This window comes from Taurulus bubalis (genome assembly GCF_910589615.1).
Source record: "Taurulus bubalis genome assembly, chromosome: 10".
Classification (NCBI taxonomy): Eukaryota; Metazoa; Chordata; class Actinopteri; order Perciformes; family Cottidae; genus Taurulus; species Taurulus bubalis.
The window spans coordinates 6451800-6473085 of NC_136598.1; the positions used below are offsets into that span (position 1 = coordinate 6451800).

At 38.1% G+C, this 21286-nt stretch overlaps 2 protein-coding genes across 2 annotated transcripts; one reads left to right on the forward strand and one right to left on the reverse strand.

Annotated features, from left to right (window-relative positions):
* Positions 1-209: 209 nt before the first annotated feature.
* dixdc1a (DIX domain containing 1a) lies at positions 210-11605 on the reverse strand. The gene is made up of 15 exons (XM_079224412.1): positions 11494-11605; positions 7314-7462; positions 7054-7199; positions 4203-4292; positions 3892-3945; positions 3742-3792; positions 3377-3481; positions 3212-3265; positions 3030-3122; positions 2490-2567; positions 1834-1995; positions 1619-1685; positions 1313-1421; positions 956-1064; positions 210-741 (listed from the first exon to the last, which is right to left on the reverse strand). The coding sequence occupies exons 1-15, from the start codon at positions 11514-11516 to the stop codon at positions 658-660; spliced, it is 1374 nt and encodes a 457-aa protein (XP_079080538.1). The 5' UTR covers positions 11517-11605; the 3' UTR covers positions 210-657.
* A 5182-nt stretch (positions 11606-16787) lies between these two features.
* Positions 16788-20271, forward strand: nkapd1 (NKAP domain containing 1). Its single transcript, XM_079225291.1, has 6 exons — positions 16788-16881; positions 17235-17311; positions 18207-18295; positions 18438-18578; positions 18777-18830; positions 19338-20271. The coding sequence occupies exons 2-6, from the start codon at positions 17243-17245 to the stop codon at positions 19735-19737; spliced, it is 753 nt and encodes a 250-aa protein (XP_079081417.1). The 5' UTR covers positions 16788-16881; positions 17235-17242; the 3' UTR covers positions 19738-20271.
* Positions 20272-21286: the final 1015 nt, after the last annotated feature.

The window sequence follows — 21286 nt, forward strand, 5'->3', positions numbered from 1 at the left end:
ACTGTGTCCCGTTGTGCTGTGTGGGTTGATCTGCAACAGCAAATGTAATTCTTAACCCCGAAAAAATAATTAACATAAATAACAATCTGTGGGTTTTGTTTATACATGTGTGGGAGTATAAGTGGAGGTGTGTAATGGCTAGGAGCTGGTGTACAGTGTCATTACCGTACACCCAGGGAATAATTGACAACAAAATGATCCATGCGATAATTCATGTTTATTAACACATTAAAATTGATGCAGAACAACATCACTATTTGGCAATCTGGAACATGTGACAGATGTCACTAAACACTTATTTCAAGACTTGCACACCATGAACTGATGACAGCTTTTTAGAACACAACTTAAAGCATGTTAATTATTGTAAATCAGTTTCCAGTACCACGTTACTGACCTTAATGGGTAGTTTAACACATTTGTTTAGAGCTGAAAACAATTCCCAAAAGAAAGTGGTACCCCAATGTCAAGTACAATTCTTCATATGAAACATTCACTTTTAAAACAAGTTTTTTTTAACAAAATGGTGTATATCCATTGGTCCCCGGTTAGTGGCATTATACTTTTATTTAGTATGGCATCACAAGTGTTTTCAGTGAAATCCTGGTCCAGTGCGAACAACTGAGGTTTGTAGTGGTGATCTGTGGTATTTGGGCTCTACCTTCTCTCTCCGTGGTCCTCCTCCACCCACGCTACGATCTTTCCTTCCCAGCCAGGCACGACTGCTCCGTCCTGGAATACCTGAACAGCCAACATCCAAAATTTACATATCTAAGAACCACTCACATCTAACGTCTGGACAGAAAGGGAAAATTACTACTCAGTCCTCCTGCAGTGTTTTGAAGTATAACACAGCCACGGCTATTATTTGCATATCTTACTCCAGAAATGCCTTTTTATATTTGCCTGCTGAAGTTGAAAGAAGTAGAGGCTATCATTTTACTCCCACACCTACCTCCTCTTTCACTGTGCCAAACTCTGGGTCGAGAGCCTTGAAGTGGTATCTGAAACTGCCTTGTCTATCCACAGCGGCCTTGAAGTCTCGCAGAGTCACCTCACCCAGCCTGTAAGAGCACACCACCAGTCATTATACATGCACGCATACACCCACGGAGACATTAAGCTTTTCGAGAATAAACATTGAACCAGCGCAGACACTGAATCTATATGAAGCTCAGTTCATGCCAGTGTCAAGCCATGTGTGTGGTTTGCCAACAGCTCGACCCAAAACAGCAATTTGCCTCAAATGAATGCACGCTACAGTGAGGGAACAAACAACAACACTGTTGTATAAAGTATTGTTTTTTTTCACCTTTTTGGGATGTTTATCAGAAACGGAGTGAGCGAGCGATCAGTGAAGTAGAGCACTTTAGTGCAGATGGCGGTGTCCAGTCCCGGGCTGCTGAGCGAGTGCGCCATTTCTGGAAATAATCAGAGAAAACAACAAAAACCGTTATTCACAACCAGAGTGTAAACTAGCTCTAGCCTCAGAGCCAATAATGCCGCCTCCATAGATAGCAGTGTAATGGTACGGCACAATTTGATTTAACAGCCAGAGTAGAGATGTTGCAGGGGACGACAAATCCTAAACAAACAACAAGGATTTTGTTTGTCTCACTTGAGCTCTGCGGCCAGGATTCACGGTCTGTCGAGTTGGCTCTGCGTCCCGGTGATTTAAATTCCTCCTAGAGGAAGAAACAATTACTCATGGTAAACAGTTGCATGTGCATCGGTTGTTGAATCACTCATCAGGTCACAGATGTGTTACTACTTTTTAAGATTCACACTAGATGGTGTGTGTGTGTGTGTGTGTGTGTGTGTGTGTGTGTGTACCCCTCTGTCCTGTCTGCGTTGGCTGTCCAAAGTGTGTAATCGGTCCATGAGACTGGCCACGCCCTGCTCCAGGGTGTCTAGGGTGTGATGTTGGGGATCATGGCCAGAAAAGCTATCCCTCAAACTGCGCAGTGCCTCCCTGACCAGCTGCAGCTCCTCGCCCTGCAACAAACAGCTTCTATAAATATAGTACTTTTTTCACATTAAAAAGGCAAGTAGTGTGGAAGCCCATCTTCCCCAGGAAAAAGAAAAATATACATAAAAAATAAAGGTTTGATAAAAAAAAAATACTCTAGGAGGGTCAAAATTATGAGATAGTACAATTTGATTTACTATTTCAAAGTTATAATGCTAAGTGTAATACTAAATGTATGAGTTATTTCAACTTGGTGTCTTCTAATCATACATTACAGAGAGATGAGCTTGATTACATCGATACATCATCATTCTAATATAGTATCTCATCATTTTTACTTATTTCTTTCATAAATTGAACTTACCATGAGTATTTTTATTTTTGACTTGCAAAACTATAAAACATTTTTTTTTTCTCTTCTGACAAGAAATTAATTTCCATACAACAATCCATCAAAATTGACACAATAAACAGCAATTGATAGTAATGATTGAAGAGTGAAATAAAAAAGTGTACGTACTGGGGCGCTGTTTTGGAATACTGCAGGAGATGTTGAAGTCACTGAGTTACCGTAACCACCGCTTTCACTCCTGAATGACTGCAAAATAGACCACAAGACATTTAAATATGTATATAAGGCGGATGATGCTGGTGTTATTCTATAACTATGTTATTATGTTATTGTGTGCTTGAGCAAAATTTGCTGAATAAACAACAGTTCCTAGCTGTTTTGGGAAATTGCTGAGAAAACAAAACAAAATACAGGCAGCCTTATCCATTAAATCTTATTAAAATGTACTTTTATTGAAGAGTTTTTACTTTTTACTCCTTTATCTTATATTCCTAGACTTGTTTTTACTGGTTTTATTCTGTTCTAGGTAATGCAATTCTGATTAAACTTTATACTTGAATTCTTATACTTTTAATTTCTTTGTCTTGTGCACCTTGTAATCTGTGGTTTTAAAAATGTTCTATCAATACATATTTTCAATAATAAATATATCATTTTCATCCAAAAAATGATATATCTGAAGCACTGGAAATGTATCATGATCCCTACCCGTCCAAGGCTGACTTCATGAGCTTTATGTTGAGCATCATCAAGCTTTTGCTGCTGTTGCTGCAGTATTCTGTCCTTCCTTCCGAGCTGTTGCTGTCACAAGAAAGATGGATGAATTAAGTCTGCATATGCATGTATGTATCCAAAGAATACCTGATGTATACACAAATAAAAGACGATACCTCATATTCATTAAGTAATTTGTTCCGTTCACTCAACCTGTGTTTGAGCTCTACCTGCAAACAGAAATGTCGGCTTAGTATATAGTGTTATATTGCTCTCTGCTTCCACAGGTCAAGCAAGTCCAATATTTGACTGTGTCAAACGGAAATCATCACTTGTCTCACATTTTCCCCTTCCAGCTGATCTTTGGCCATGTTGCCCCTCAGTAGCTCCTGCTTTAGCTGCAGCACAGCATCCTCCTGCACGGCCAGGCGCTGCTGCAAAGCATCCTAATGAGAAAGAGGGGCGATCAAAGAAATGTCCAGAGAAGACCTGCATACAGATACACTGCATCCACCGGTATCTCATTGACAGCATTCACCCTCCTAAAACTTTATTATCTTCATGAAAAATGAGGGTTGAAAAATATACATATATATTTGATATATATACACACATAGTGTGCGATAGTATCATCATTTTGGGATAGTGTAAGAGTGGAATAGATTGAATCCTTTAATCCGTAACACTATTTGAGTAAGAGGCTTACCTTGATGGCCTGAAGGTGGCGTGCCTCCTGTTTGTTTCTCAGGAGTTCCCTCTAAGACCCACATAAATGAATAGAGGCATTAGAGGAGGGGATTATTTGCTTGTAAGGCAGCTCATCTATATTAAACCTAATTACATTTACCAACTGTACCTTGAGATCAAGGGCTTCCTCCATGCTTTGGTCCAGGCGACTGCGGAACAGAACCTTCAAAGGGAGAGGGTATAGGCAGCGTAATTATTGAATAGGAAAATGTCAGAGCGTGTAAGGAGGCGGTGGCGGGCCTGCATGACAGCGGGCTAGCAGATCAGAGAGATTCAATTGTGCTCTACAGTAGCCACTTTCTCTCTCGAGGGAGAATATGACTGCAAACATCGTCACAACAGAAGGGCTGACACTGACACTTCACACAGAGTAACGAGCAAGTGTTGGTTTCTGGAGTTAGCAGAGAGAGGGCACCGTACCAGCTGCTGCTCAGCGTTCGCCCGGTTATCTCCGAAGCTCACAGACCCATCCTGGTCCTCTTCGGGGAGAGAGCCATGGAGTAGCAACGACTGAGGACAAAATACACGCACGCACGCACGCACACACACACACAAACACACACACACACACACACACACACTTAGTGAAGGCCTGTAAGCAGTCATAATTAAATAAACATGGCAAAGAAGCCTGATTTATTGTTGCATTTGTATTCATAAATACAGCCGTTTGATTTTTATACTTGGCTGCACACTATGGTTCCAATTTACAGCTAATAAGGCCAGTAAATTAAACTTGTAAGAACTGTATCAAATTGAAATCATATTGATTGCCTGCAAGAGTACACACATAATTCAGCCTCTCACCTAATCCAACCTACATATAGAGTACACAACTACAAACACAAACTGCACCTTGATAATCGGACTCTATAATAAAAATTAAAGATTAAATTAATTTTCTTATCATCTTCTATTATTTTCTTCTTCTTAATGTTTTGCCTTTACTCAGAGATTGGTATCAATAACCTGGAACCAAAATTACTGTTTACTTACTGCTTATTTTGTTTTATTATATATGCCAATAAAAATCCTTGACGGTTATCGTGGTAATAGTAACAAAAGTCTACAAAGTCTAAAAGCTACTGTATTTTGCTTCACTTCATCCATTTTGATTACTGAACAAATTGTGGTGACTCAGAGGTACGAAACAACAGAAGTTAGGATCAAATATATACAATCACACACGTGTTGAACTCATTTGGACTCGGAAGATACTAACAAGACTTACCTTGTTATGTATTTTACATGACTAACTGTAGTGTGTAGTGGGCAGGAAAGGTTATTTGAGTAAAGTCACGTCCCACGTCTATTTGTAAATACTACACAGTGTGTGGATTTAGCTGCACCTCCAACATGACAAAATATAGTTAAAAACTCAAAATACTTATACTTATTATCATTACCACCTATTATTTTGTATTTAGATATACTTCATAGTGAACATATATGCAACAGTAATAGTACAGGCACTTTCATATACTTGTATTTCACATACACATTAATATCGATTTAACAGTGGATTTGAAGAGATTAGATTGTCAGTCTGACCAACAGTTAAAGAGATTATAAACAGTGTCAAATTAAAATGGACAAATAAAGGTCTATATTAGGTGCATATACAAATAAAGGTGAGTAGATCTGGAGGTCACCGACTGCCTCGATGTGCCCCAAGTAGAACCTTTAACCTCTTAGCGTTCCTGTAAAATTTGATGAAAAACGCCTATCCAGGTATACCCAAAGTATATTGCAAGCTGTACTTGAACTATTTGGAGTAAATGCATGGTCTTTGTCTCTTTTGAAAGGTAACACTCTGAAGCTTTTTCCCCTCAATAGTCAGAGCCACTTGCCACTTGTTGCTGACACTGAGTTATATACGTTTGAACACACTAAAGTATAAGGTTTTTATTTCCGCCTGAACATTTCTTTGTAAATAGATGCCTGTAGATGACTATAAATGGGACTTATGGACTGGAAAACACAATGGGACAATAGCCTGAAGCCTTTTCTAGTCTAAGTAAAAAGCAGATAACAATATCACAGAAAATTTATATTTTACACATGTTTTTCTAATGAAATGTCTAGGTGTTTTTCCATTTTGATACTGAAAATATTCATGATATATACACTATATACCTATTAAAAAGGCTTATAGTCGTGCAAACTTATAGAGGTACTATTCATATTTACTACCAGTATTGCTGTCACAGAGAAAATTAAGTATAAATGCATTTTCGTGCTAACAATGACAAACTGAGGCTCTGTGAGCAGAAGTCTGTTCTCATCAAGTTGAAGGCTGATGTGATCATCTCCACCCCCTCTTGTTTAGACCCGTTTTTTAGGCAATTTCATTGGTTGTATGAAACGCCTGTCATCTGAGCCGTACAACGTGACAGGCTTGAGCCACGTAAGGAAACAGAGGCTGAGCTTGTTCTTCAACGTAGCTTCTGGTTGGGTAATGTCAGTCAGGACATGAAGCTCCTATTGGTTCGAGTGGCGTTTCATTAGAAAGGTTAGATTTCGGCGGTCATTTGGATTTTTCACTGTGCTCTCATGCAAACTTGCTTTGCTCCTAAAAACAAAAAGTTATTGTTTCATATCTTCCAGCTGATATGAAATGATGCAACGCCAGTCCGTGGATATTTATGGATGTAATCACGTGTTTTGGACTAAATCTTTTATGGGATTTTTTTTTATTGGACCTTTACGACGTAACAACGCCGTTTTTGTGGGAATGTTATGGATTAATGGATCAATATGAGGCGTCATCGGTGAGTTGCCTGGATTTTGCTATCGTTTGTTTGTTTGTTGTTGTCTGACAAAAGTGTTGTTTGTAGCTGCTGTGGTGGTCTGATCTTGAAACAGAGTGCACAGCTGGAATCACAAGAATCGTAGGTTTCCAGAAACATCAAGCACTCGTACCGAACTATAAATAGAACTATAAATATAACTATGAATAGATGTACAGTGTACAATAGAATACAGTAAAGGACGCCTGCGGGATGGCAGAACGTTAACAGGGATGTAACTTGTCTTTTCCCGGCCAAATCAGGTCAATCAGGTGTTGATTTGTTTCTCTGTTATTTGAATGTATTTTTTAGTATTGTATTTATATTTTAATGAATCTACTTAAATCTAAAAAAAAAAAAGTGTGCTATATTTGAGCTGTTACCTTCCTCTGGTGCATCTGCAGTCCCTGTGCCTTCTGTCAATGTGCTCACATTAAAGATGCAGTGGTTTGCTTTTTAAGTGTGTCATCACCAGGACTCACCTGAAGGCGGAACACCATCCTCCTGGCTTCTTGCATCTCCTTCTCCAGCTGCTCCTGGTGGGCATCCAGCTGCTCCTCCCAGGACTTCTCTTCCTCCTGCACATTGTGCCCGAGGGAGGGACACAATCCACACAGAGACACATCCTCTGAAAGGAAGAGAGGTACAGAGTGGATGAAGCAAGGGAGTTCTTTTCTTTTTCTTTGTAGGGATTCATTGCATTGCATCTTGCTCTATAAGAGTTGATGTGCAGCCAACCAACCTGTGACAGATTTCTTCTCTGTCAGCTCAGATTTGTCATCCCCCTGGTCCTCAGTCTGATCGTGGAGTGTTTCCTCTTTAGGGGTGTCAGCGGAATGGGTGATAACATACTCCTCTTTGGGGGAGTGAGCAGGGCTGGCTGAGCTGAGGCTGAAACAGATGGTGGGCACAGGCAGGAATTAGTGTGTGTGTGTGTGTGTGTGTGTGTGTGTGTGTGTGTGTGTGTGTGTGTGTGTGTGTGTGTGTGTGCGCTTACATCCTTGCCAAATGGCAATAAATAAACCTAGTAACATAAAATGGAGATATTCAATTGAATAACTCCCCAAAGAGCATAAAAAATCTTAATTTAGCACATCTCGACAAAGGATTTTAAACCAAATCTGTTTTTAAACACGCAATGCCGATAATAAACAGTGTATCACAGACAATTCATGAAATCACACGACAGAACAGGATAAACACTCATTCAGAAGATACACAGGAGAGGCACAAACACATGCAACTCTGTCATTTCTCCCACAGGACAGTCTTCACATAGTTTGTTCCCCTTTGGCAATCATTTCAAAACATAATGCCCCTATGACTTCTGAGTGGCTGGGTTTCTTGTGTTTTCTTGAGCGCATTTCCAGCCGCCTGAGGTAGAGGCCGGCTGTCATCTTCACTCTGCAGTGTTTGTAGAAATTAGATACAACTACTTTGACCTGTGACCTATGGTATTATGCATGGTCCTTTCACATGGGATTCCTTCTTTTCCCCCCTCTGTGTCTGCATGGGAAAACAACAACAAGCATGCCTCTGTGGAAATGGATCTAAACTCCATGCCAGAGAAGGAATAGAGAAGCATCAGCATTCACCACCCGGCTCCTGAGGCCCAGAAAACAGAGAGGGATAAAAAATAACTGTGGACTTAACTGTGGGATAAAACTGTGTTTAAAAAACAAAGAATGTCCTGAGGGATCACATTTGCTCAGTTAGACATGTTCTTCCCATACATTTGCCGGGAGATTCAGATTGTAGCGGATGAGATTTTCAGCTCATCTAATAGCATTAGCACAAGTAAGTATCACAACAGACAGTAAGCCGTAACACTTGTATTTTCCCTTATAGTTATTTCTCCCAGCCACCCAAAACATATAGAAACAAGACTCGGAGTCTACAGCCATGCTAGCAGCTTTGTGAGGCAAATGCTATAAATGACAACGCTAAAATGCTGCTGTCTAACAGATATAATATAAACCTTAGTTAGTTTAGTTTAGCCTGTTAGCGTGCCTAAACACAAAGTACAGCTGAAACTGATGGGGGAATGTTTTGCAGATATTTTGGTCATGAATCAAAGTGTTGCGGCAGCTGTAGCTCATGGGGAGAGTGGTTGTCCTGAAACCACAAGGTAGCCGGTTCGATCCCTGGTCTCCCCATAGTTCGCATGTCGAAGTGTCCTTGAGCAAGACACTGATCCCCCATTTGCTCCCCGGGCGCCTCATGGCAGCACACTGCTCCTTAATCACTAAGGATGGGTTGAATGCAGAGAATCATTTTCCCAAGCGGATTAATGAAGGATAATTTCTTTCTTTCTTCTTTTTCTTTCTAAAAAAGTTATTTCAATTCACCATGAGGTGAAAATGAACCTCTCAACCAAATTTGATGACAATCCATTCAATAGTTGTTGAGACATTTCACGAAAAAAAAACAAATGTCAACCTCGTGGTGGAACTACGAAGTTATTTTGGTTCATCATCTGGGCACCATGGCTATACCACATTTAATAGCAATGTTTCCATTAGTTGTTGAGATATTTGAGTCTGAACCTCCATTAATTGGTGAACCGACTGGCAGACTGACATTGCTTGTCAGTTCAGTCACATGAAACATACGCCACACTGAGAAACATCTGATAGTTTGGTTCTTCCAGCTTCTTCTTCTTCAGAAAGAGAAATTGCACCAGGTCCCATAAAAACATGAACTGAGTGTCTTATCAGATGCTGCTGTGATTATCACCAAGTGTTTCAGGGAAGGGGATCAAAGCAGCTGCCTTCAACTAATCTTGTCATTGCAGACAATGACATTATCAAGATACCCTCTATCATTGTCTCAGCATGCAGCAGTTCAATAAACTAACAGCTTCATTTTAGATGCTCCCTGCTGTCTGTTGCACCAAAAGAACATACAGATTAGGAACATATGGGTTAAACCAAAGATTAAGTACTGGGATTTGCAAGAGATGAGCTTCGGTGTAACAGATTAACATCGTTTGATCAGCAGTGGTGGAAAGTTACAAGTATATTTACTATAGTAGCATGTTTAATTGCAGGTTTGAGATACTTTATTAGTTTCTATTTCTATTTCATGCTGCATTACACTTCTGCTTCTCTACTCAAATATTGTAGTTGTATACTCCACACTATGTATATAACAGATGTGGTTACTGGTTACTTCTCAGATTAAGATTTTACATAAAAAACACATGATAATTTATTAAATATGGTGCATTGTTAAAGATTAAACTTGTGTTCACGGTGACTCCTTAATTAAATGTAAAAAGAAAAAAGAAAAAATGTTAACAGTTCTGTAAAAGAGAGATTTACCATCTTCTACCATCAGCTTAATTTAAAAAACCTTCTGAGTATCAAAAAGGTTTATTGGAGGTAATATCATTTTATCTCTCTGGATTACTTGTCTCTCTTTTACCACATCAAATTTTTTTATCATTACTAGTTGTTTTACGACTGACTGGAATATGTCTCGAGATAACTTCTGTTATGATTTTATGCTCTATAAAATTGACTTAATAGGACATTTAGTGCAATATCATGGATATAATCATAAACATCTAACAATGTAATACTTCTGATCTGATATTGTACATAAATATGTAAAATGTGTGTGTGTTTGTATATATATATACACACACGTGTATATGCAACCCTAACAAGACTGATCCCTACTGTTCCCCCGTTTATGAGCCATACTGTTAACCTAGTTTAAATTTTAGCATCATATATATTGTATACGTTTTGGATTGCATTCGGATTTGCAAACAATTGTTATTGTTATCTTGACTTTTTTATCCTGACTTTTATATTGGCACTCCTTGTATTTGAACTCTTCCCACTTTGTATTGCAACTGCTGCACAGGAATTTCCCACTGTATAAACAAAGTTTTATATATATATATATATAAATATATATATAATTTTTTTCCAGCAAAGATTAGAGAAGAGTCATAAAACTGAATACACATATGTGAAGCAGAAACTTAGTTTTTCTTCTTTTCGCTCTCAATCATTTCACAACCCCTCATATCCATCCTGTAACCAGGTGGGCCAGAGCCCTACATGTAGGCTGGGAAGCACTCGCTAAAATACTAAACTGTTCAAAAGTGTTCAAAACTAGTGTGAAGTGTAAAATATTGGTTACACATTGAAGCATCAGTATCAATAACCTGCAATGTTACATAACATAATATATTATGGACAGGGGACAAATACTTGTGATACATAAAGTACATTTTGCTGATAATACTTCTGTACTTTTGCTTAAGTAGGATTTTAAATGCAGTACCTTTACATTTAATTTAGTTTTTTTTACATTATGGTGAAATACTTTTACTTCGGTAACTTTGTGTACTTCGTTAGCATGAACATTCTACACATTAACCAGTTTGAGGTTAATTTAATTAAAGGATTAGTTCATTATAATTGCTAATATTTTACTTAAATGCCACCAAATCCAGACAAAGATGGCAGCTTTTAAAAATATGTCCACGTTCCAAAAGCGAGCCCTATTTATGCGTACAAAAATAAATCATATTGTATTTGTTAGATTATGATTTTAAATGTATGATCTTCATCCGAATGCAATAGAAGAGCCGGTAATGGAAGTTAGAGAGTGGTTGCTAGGCAATAGCAGCTCTCACAGACAGGGACACACCCACACCCACTGCACTGTAAACACTGTGAACAATAACCTGCACAGTTAGCGTATCAAAGTCATATTCTTATAGTGAAATGCATCACTTACACTAAAGGTAGACCAACATGCCAATCTAGATGATTACGATGATGTATTGTCTCCTCTCTCTATATCTCTGCTACTGATGCAATCAGTATATAAATATAGCAGCCTGGATTGACATAATGTTAGAATATTAATTTGAAAAAAACAGCCACGCAAAAAAAACTTACCATTTCATCTGTTTGGCTCCCATGCTGGTGTTTACGAGCTCAACCCCCCCATACAGCCGTAGCCCTGCATCTGGGTGATGCTCTGCTGCTCAGCCAGGACCATAGCCCAAACAATACCACAGACAGCGAGGAGGGGAGCAGCCCTGAAAGCAGCAACCGGAGGCGTCTCCACGTCACACACTGTGTTCAATCAGAGATAACAGCACGTTCAAATCCTCTCCAGCAGCATATTCCTAAAACATAAAGCTCCAAATCCTAATGAAAAGCCTTCAACCGGTCCCCTAAATCATACCAAGGCTCAGTCCTAGCTGGCAGACAGTGACAGAGAGAGACAGAGGGAGGGAGGATTGGTGCTCAGCAACACCAGCAACCAAAGTCTGCCTGGTTTCTCGTTGCACTCGCCTTGTGCTTGAGCTCAGCATCTCCCATTCACGAACACAATGTTTTTTGTTCCCTGCGGACGAGAACTGATGCAGCTCTTGTGCATCTTTTTCACCCTTTTTTCTCTGCCAGTCTTTTTGCATTTATTCCCTCTGCCCTCCCTCCTTCCCCCTTTTTCTCTTCTGCACGGCTTTGTAGCAGTCCTTCCTTTTTTCAGTGAGCGTGGATGTCAGACATGGCTCTGTCTGGGTGTGTTTACCCTCCCCCTCTTCCTCATTCCTCCTCCCTTCTTTCCTCAATGCTCTCTCCTTTTTACAAGGAGGAGGGGGAGGGAGATTTTCTCCTTCTCTTCCCTTTTCCTTTTCTTTTTTTGTGTACTGTATGTCACTGCAGCTAAAATCAGAACCAACATGTGGATCGACAGAGAAACTTAAAAATCTGTTGGTTTTATTTTTCACAAAAATGTCAAGCTTGCATAACAACAGCATACCACGCAAGCCAAACCATGTGAGAGGTTAATGATATATTGACACAGGAAGTGTATAGTTACTTGGAAATAACCAAACAGAAATGGTATTTATAGAATGCACACATGAGCCTACAATTACAGCTCTTTCTATTTAAGTCATTATGGTGTATTGTGTGCAGTGAACGGTATTTTTACTGCAATTGTGACAGAAAGCCTGAAAAACACAAGTTATACAGAGAATGCCCTGAAACATTAGAGCCATCAGATTAAACCAAAATGTAAAACGTGTCAGATGTATAATTTGAGCAGCAGGCAACAGAAACAAAAGGTTTTCTATGACATGCGGTGCTTGTGTTAAGTACTCTTTTGAAAGGCGTTTTGGCTGAGCAGGCTGTCATTGAGATGTTAGAAATGTTGCTGGTGTCATCAGTAAGAATGTGAAACAGGTCTCTAAGTAGCTGCTTGCAGTTTTGCCCAGAAGAGAATGACACTGTCTTAAACTCTGTAGCACCATCAACATATGCTTTAAAGAGCGACGCTTTACTTTAGACCATCAGACTAATGTAGCATTAGATTTAAACTGTAAGAAGATAATAAAACAGAGGCAAGAATGGTTCGACTAATTAATAATACTCCTCACATTAGTGTCACTCACTAGTTTGAACGGATACAGTGGCTCAGATATAACATCTAAATCCAGTATTTCAAATATATATATATATATATATATATATATATATATATATATATATATATATATATATATATATACATCATACAATTGAAATGATTATACATTATTAATATCCTAAATAATTATAGGATTTTGGTCAGTGTTTGTTCTAAATCCTGTTGATGTATTTATGATAACGCAACAATAATCCTTATCATCCTTTCCCTATACTTTTAGCGTACTGTATGTCACTGCAGCTAAAATCATGTAGATCGACAGAGAAACTTGAAAGTCTACGTTTGCTGCATTTTTTTTATCTCAGGCTTGCGTTTTTATGATAACACAACTATAATCAGTGCGTATAGGCTAAATAAATGTCACTTACACCAGGATCACTGTAACTTTACAGGTTATACTGCCTCTTGTGATTCTCAGATGTTTATGCGATGCTTTTTTCCTGTGCGGGCAAAACAAAAGAAAAATGTCCCACAAAGCATGTGAATCAAAGTGATATACTTTATATATAAATAAGTATTTTATGGAAAGAGATTGGAGCTAAATTCAAAGGAGCTCTATTCAACAGAAAAGAAAAATAACTCAGTTTATGTTTCCAAAGACTAAGTGGCAGAAATATTTGGCAGATGGAGCTGCTAGTAAAGTGTTACTGTAATATTAGTTTGGCATATTCAGTCTTGAAAAACCTTTCCTGAAGAACTTGTTAACTTGTTCTTTTTGCACTCATTTCTATTCTTTAAATGTTTTCGCTAACATTTAAAAAAGACAAGGACAAACTCATATGAAGAAGATTTGGCAGACCTAGATGTGACTGGGGGAAATGAGGGAAACAAAGTGTAGCTTGAACAGACACTATTCTAGTCATGCGCGGATGATATACGAGGATTGACTTTGCTGTTCAAAGTGTGGCGGAAAAGTCATTCTACCACTGGGGTTCCAGGAGGAGAGAAAAACGCCACTTTACAAAAGGGACAGCATGCAATCGGCCAATTTGTAAATCAAATGAGTGCTAAAATAGAACAGATTGTTTGCATGGTCACCATGGATTATGATTGGAAATGGTGCCATCCATGAAACAAGATTTACCCACCTTTATATTTCAGTGACCTTCAAACAGATGTGCATGAAGCACCACAGACTGATAAGATTTAGTCCCTGAAAATTCCATCCATTTTTGATGTCAAATACAATTTAGAAAAGACGTCTGTGGCTGTTTAGGTTTATAGTTGGGAGATAACACTGGGGAGAGTGGAAGATGAAGGAAATCTAGTCGCTGTCATTATAAATCAGCTTTTGTCCAAACTTGTGCATTAAATAGTTGTGAAAGTAATAATTATGCTCTAAAATGATCTGATCAAGCACTCAGAGGACAAAGTATAGCACAACCTCCTACATTTGTTATCTTAATAAGAGAAAATGTCATGTGAACAAGACTTTTTTTCAGTTAAAATTAAGTGTGAAAAAAATCAAGAATACCCTATTTTAAGAAATCCTGTATTCACTTTAATTCAAGTCCAAATACTTCCACCAAATTCCATTGATATCTGTCAACTAATATTTCATGTATCTTTATAGCTTTTTAATTTCTCACTAACAACAACAAAAACATTGATTAAAAATACATTTAAATACATGGCAGTGGTGGAAGAAGTACACCATTGCCGTTGAAATGCAAAAGTAGTCACACAAATTGGAAATCTCATGAACGTCAAAGTACCTAAAAACTGTACTTACGTACAGTCCTTGGTATGAAGTGGATTACTTTCAATCACAGATAAATGGATCCTTCTGCAGCTTTAATATACAATAATTGTCATGCTTGTTTTACAGTAAATGTTGACCGTTGTGTGAATCAACAAAGACTAAAAGTGATCTGTTAAAGTTTGAACCAATTAGCTAGAATAGATAAAAAGATGATACCTCTTTCATAAAAAAAGGAAAGTTTTCAAATTGATCAGTCGTCTATGACTTGATTAAAAAAGTGTCCACAGTGACTGGTGTCAGATTATGACCATTCAAAGTAAACATCAAATGTCTTGGGGGAAAAATGAAACACGACTGAGAAGAAACAAAGTCAATTGAACAAGGTTTCAGCTCAGTTCATGAACACTGTTTCTATAGGTGTGATATTCTTACTTGTGCGGATGAGCAGCAACTTTAAAGTGCAATCTGCCTATAACGGCGTTCTGTGTCCACTATAAATGAGGCATCCAGTTGATGGGCAGTTATCTAAATTTAGGTAGAATATAAACGTATACATAAGATGAAACATAAATTCCCACCGGGTAATGTTGGGAGAACAAAATTATTTCAAAAGCAGCTTCATACAGTAGTAGTAGTAGACTACATATTACCTCTAATTAGGCTACCACTTAATTGAGCACCATACTTTTCATCATATATTGTTCCTTTTAAATAGTGGCTTGCATAACTTCCTTGGTTTGTAATTAGTTGTTACAAAGTGATTCATCTCCTATGTGTGTGCAGATATTACCTGGACTGTAAGCTAGGCAATCAAGTCAAGCCAGGTCTCAATTAATAACCTTAATTACTAGTTACGTTCCAATTTCAGATTAATAAAACAGAAATATAATCATCAGATACATTATGATATTGTGAAATCAAGAAGCTTCTCTTGTGGGAAGATACGAAATGAGTCATTCTGCAAAATTAGTACTTTTATCTAGATATATTTTTATGTTAATAGTTTTGCACAACGATCTGAGAACTTCTTCCATCACTAACTATTAAGTTCTGGAGAAATTTGGTGAGCTGTATCTGATGTGTGTCAAGAAAATTGCATTCAAAAGAGAATAAAACAGAATTTCTCCAAAACAAGTGACTACACTTTAACCAAGGTTATAAATCGTGAAGAGAGGTTTGAATTAAGCGTTACAGTGTAGGACAATTACTTTGAATATTGGCAAATCGATCAATTATTCAATTCATTGACTCAATGAAATGACAACGTGCCCAGCACAATTTCCCAGAGCTCAATGTGACATCCTTAATCCAAATGAATCATTTTATCTGGGTGACAATCCAAAATTCAACGATATTTCATTTAAGTTGGCATGAAACTGAGAAATATATAGACATCCTTGACATTTATTGTGAATTGGTTCGTATTGGTTATTTTCATCCAAAATCGATGAATGTTATCTCCCCCTGCATACTGAGTGTAGAATACAACATACAAACAGTTGTGTATACTTACATCTCTAGCAGGCATGAGCTTGATCTCCCTCCTCTTGTTCTTCCTTGACAACACCTGGTCTGCCAACAGAAGGAAAAAGAAAATATATGTCTATTATAGTTGCTTGCTTGATATTTTAATTTCTTTCTCAGTCGCTGCTTCATTGTTTTGGTTTGTTTGGTCAAGTTAGCGTAAACATCTATAGCTGTGCAGCTGCAGACTGTGCATATAGTGTTGACTCTCAGTGGGACCATCAGCACTTCATCACCTTTCATATTACTTTGAGCTATTTGATGGCTTAGTTTTTGTTGTAACCTATTCAATATTTAAAACGTAATTTGTTCTTAAATACAATGGTGCAAATAATATGTCATTAAGAGTTGTGTATCGTTGTAACTATTCGTGTCCCTGTATCGCTAAATTTGCCCTGTGTTGAATGACCACTAGCTGGAAGAACGGTTCACGGCTCGTACCTTGATGATTGACGGACAATTGGACCAATAACAGTTCAGCGTTTCCAACGGTCAGTGACGTCGAGTGTGCGACAGCGTTACGTGTGCCAGTAAAGCGGAAGTACCGGTACCTCTGTGTAAATCTATGCTATAGCACAACAAGAGGGTTTTGTTCTTCCTGAATGCTACTCCTTTTGGAAAGGTACAGTTTGTACATGTTTGCGAAATGACAGCGAAAGTGTGATAGTAGTATTTTACGCAGATTTTGAACAGGTTAATAATTATCGAATTATATTACTGCATCTGAATATAGCTAGCGAGCTAGGCTAACAGGTAATGTTCATGTAGTTAGCTAACTGTTAGCTAACATAATACTTTTTTTCTTATTTTTTAATATATATATATATATATATATATATATATATATATATATTACATCTGTCTTATATTAAGGAGATGTATCTGTTTAACGTTACACTAGTCGTTAGTATGTTTAGATTAATTACTAAGAAGATCGGATAATTCTGTCGATGACTTACGTTTGTCTCGTGTCAGCTGGGATCATGGCAAAGCAGCCGCTGGGGAAGACGTTGTTGAGGAATGTCATCCGCCACACGGGTGCTCACAATAAGGTGCGTTTGAGTTCATGCGTTTGTTCGACAAGTTGGAAACATGCCTCGTTAAGTAGGTACAGCCAGCTAAAACTAATGTAGCGTAAAACAACAACCTGGAGTCTTTATTGCCGTTGAAATTGATGAGGTGAGTTATACTGATGCTTATTGTGTTTTGTTCTATCTGCATTGATATGAATATCTAAGTAATTAATTTACTAAGTGTACTAAATTTAAGTGTTCTTCTTTTACTCAGTCCATGGGCTGGACTGCGAATACAACAACAGTTCACACAGTTTGAACAACTGTATGTCTTCAAACCAGTTTTAGTGCTGAAACTATTATTTTCATTCATGAGTATAATTATTTTCTCAATGGATCAATTGTTTGTTTTATAAAAATGACACAAAATTGGTGTCATCCTCATGTACATGTATAAGACAAAGACATGCAGCACAAAGTCACATTAAAGAGGCTGGAACTAGGTAGCGTTTGGTATTAATGTTAAGAAGAAGAAACACAAACATACATTATCAACAGTAATTGAATTAGGTGATTTTTGATTTTTTTTTTTTCTGTCCAGAAGCGAGCTTCTAACCTAGTGTCATGTTGTGTTTTTGACCTGAACCTTTTTCTTAGACATCCAGTTGCAGGTCCTGGTCCCTAATATCATTGAGCTAAGATATATATGTAGGTAATTGATATTAGCAGCCTTTGCAGGTTCACTAACGTTGAATGTTTCACAAACCAATTTGCAGGTTTGTTTGAGGCATGTATAACCTCTGTAAGTATCTTAATACTATATATCAGAATGCCTGTTGGGGATCCAAAACCAGCATTCCCAATGTGATTGTGAGAAGGTAGTATGTGTGTCTGGGCAGTCTGTAATCTACTTACTCTTTTTGACCCACTGCAGATCCAGGAGGAGATGGAGATGTGGAAAACGCGAGGCTGGGAGGTCCACACGTCCCACGACAAACGTTTGCCAGATACAAAGAGTGTGAGGTAAGAACAGTAAATGTCCCTATTTAATTTGAGCCACCTCAACTCAAGCTTATTTGGGAGTGTGTTTCATAATTTAGCTCTTAGTTTAGAGAGCTGTTACTGTGTGTTGCCATTTGATGTATTGATTGTGGTTGTTTTCCAGGGGGCAAATGCACTGCGATCGAGTGTCAGATCAGCCTAGAGACCTGATTCGAAGCAGAGAGCGCGTCTCAGAACACGATGACAGAGAGGCCCGGTACTGGAGTCGCAAACTGTATGAATTTAAGGCCAGTGATCCCGACAGGTACAGCATAAAGAGAACCCTTCATCTCAGTATGTTTTAGTTAGACGAATATCTCAGAATGTTTTATTTTTGTAAGGTGAAAAGGAAGAAAGTGATCTGGTTTTCTTATTTGTATTCTAGACGTTTTTCCACACAATAGTGTAAATATAGGAGAGTTGGACAAGGTTGACAAATCTTCATTATGTGTTTGTGTCACAGGTGGGGACATAGTGGCTTCAAGGAGCTTTATCCTGAGGAGTTTGAAAGTGACAGGTAAGCAAAAATGCAACACTGTATCAAATAAGTAAGAGATTTAGCAAAAAAGCTGTACTTCCATAAAGTTGGAGCTCCTGTGAGAGAAAAAAAATCATCATGACAGTCGTTTAATGTAATTAAGTCCAAATATATTGTATGCAGTGTAATGTCATCAATTAACAATGTTTTAGTCTTCACACAACAACTCTAATCAAAATCCTTTTGGCGCAGGTTGTTTACATGAAAATCTTTAGAACCTTTTACCGTCCATACATTCGATTCTCCACGTCGTTTGTTTTGTTAAAACCAAGCTGTCTCCATATTCAAGTCTCCAAGCCAAAGCTAAGATAACCCAGATGACATTATGAAGGGTTCATTTTTTCATACTTGAGAAAGCTACTCCAATTATATTATAGCAATTATACAAGTTTGATGTGTAAAATTGGTGGATTGCCCTGATAAAGAATGGTGGCATACCTACTATACCTATTCTCAATTAATTGTGTTTTAATTTCTTTTCTTTAGTGAAAAAAGCAGTGCCACAAGAAAGGTTGGGCGCCACAAAAGGAAAAAGTCCAAGTCTGACACAGAAGCAAGCTTATCTAAACGATCAAAAAAATCCTCTCGAAAGAAGAAAAAGAAAAAGAAGAAGAAAGATGAGGAGGAAAAGCGGAAGAAGGAGGAGTGCTCAAGCAGCAGCAGCGATGACAGCAGTGCTACCAAAGACAAGCAGCAGAGGGAAAAGCCTAAAAGTCGACACAAAAACAAGAAAACCAAAAAAAACAGAGAGAGAGACGAGGACAGCAGCTCGGGCGACAGTAACGGCGAAGAAGAAAGGGAGAGAAGGACTCGCAGGCGCAAAAAGCGAAAGCAGGACTCCCATGAAGACTCAGACTCTGAGCCAAACTCAAAAAAGAAGAGCTGAAAAAACTGGAAAGCCGCAGGTGCAGAGAGCGTGGGTGATCGTTCTGAAGACTGAGACTGAAAGACACGAACAGACGCTCAGCTCCGGTACCGATCAGGGAAACTACTGCAGATTCCTTTGTTCGTCTTTACTTTACAGAGGGCTTTTCTCTGCGGGGCCGCTCTGTGCTGTCAGCCTTCTCTTTGGGCGCTCTGTGGAGCGATACCTCATCCACCTCTGCAGTGGCTTGACGCACACTGTACGGCAGTGCAGGAAGAGGCAAGGTGGGGTATCCACCACCTGCCTCATTCAGGATGCTGTCGGCTGCAGGCTCATTGATTGATCATTGACTCGAGCCTCAAACTGTCTGCCTCATGTGGGGACCGTCTGTCCTTAACTGACCACCGTTTTTTATTGCAAAATGTATTTGACAACAAGACAAATTATAACACTTTCCTCACCCATTTATGAAAAAAGTGCATTTACGTTTTTTTATTTTTATAAATTGTAATATTTGCATGTAGGACCTTGTCATAGTTCACAAAAACATATATTTTGCTGTTTTTAATAAAATGTTGGAATATCATTTTTTTAAACAATTTGTCTGGTGATTTTCTTATTGTCAACAAAGACCAAAACCAATAATTCATTTATCTGACTAACAAGTATTTAGTGAGTAGCCAATGCTTCTTTTGCTTGGGGACTGTATCAAAATATTGGTGGGAGGGGTGAAAAAAGGGGAAGCGTATTGTAATGTTCCTTTGCCTAAAGGGAGGCTGACCTTTTTAGAAGAGCAGAGGGGCTTTTATTTGTTTCTCAAGACTAATTTAGCCTACCTTTTGATACAGTAAACATCAAGAAGACAATGCAATCCACATGCAGAGGAGAGCAATTTAACACTTATTATTTTTGGAGGAGGGTGTTGCATATTTTCTGAAGATCAAAGAAAACATTAATAACCCCAGGGAGGACCTCGTTTTATTTCATAATCTTAATTTTTTATTTATTTATTTTTACACAATTTTCATAAATTACTGTGTTATTAAAAAAAGTGATGCCACAAAGACCACTTTGTTGAGAGTAAAATATACAGCTTCTTCTATGAACAGTTATTGTGATTTATGTTGAAGGATGTTTCAGGGATCTGACATTTGTATTTAGATTCCTAAACAAAATGTATTATAAATGTAATAACACAGTTTCCACCCATCTGTCAAGATAACATTTGTTCGGAGCCATATACAGAAATGTAATAAGGTGGAAGTTTAACTGCAGATAAGTGAGTTCATAAGTCATACATTAATACTTTGAAATAACATCTGGCCTAGGGCTTCTTTTTTGTCAGGCTGTTTGTAGAGAAATACACAGAGGGCGGCTTCCTCGCCAGAGGATCAAAGCTTGTACCAGTTTGAGCATGCAGTTTTTTTTATGATGCAGATGTACCTCAGTAAACTTCTATTCGTAAACAAAATTAATTAATCTAAGGACTTCCCCTAAATATTGAAGAGCAGTAAGGCCTTATTGCTTAGGTAAGGTAGTACTGTGGGTGAATTTAATGCCGAAGAAAAAT

Bases quoted from the DNA above. Each gene is read 5' to 3' on its own strand.
- nkapd1 (XM_079225291.1), top strand. From the start codon at position 17,243: ATGGCAAAGCAGCCGCTGGGGAAGACGTTGTTGAGGAATGTCATCCGC. The intron at 17,312-18,206 runs GTGCGTTTGAGT...GACCCACTGCAG, and splicing joins ACACGGGTGCTCACAATAAG to ATCCAGGAGGAGATGGAGAT. The intron at 18,831-19,337 runs GTAAGCAAAAAT...TCTTTTCTTTAG, and splicing joins GAGGAGTTTGAAAGTGACAG to TGAAAAAAGCAGTGCCACAA.
- dixdc1a (XM_079224412.1), bottom strand. From the start codon at position 11,516: ATGGGAGCCAAACAGATGAAATG. The intron at 7,463-11,493 runs GTAAGTTTTTTT...CATCTGTTTCAG, and splicing joins GGAGCCAAACAGATGAAATG to CCTCAGCTCAGCCAGCCCTG. The intron at 3,123-3,211 runs GTATCGTCTTTT...TTCTTGTGACAG, and splicing joins AATTACTTAATGAATATGAG to CAACAGCTCGGAAGGAAGGA.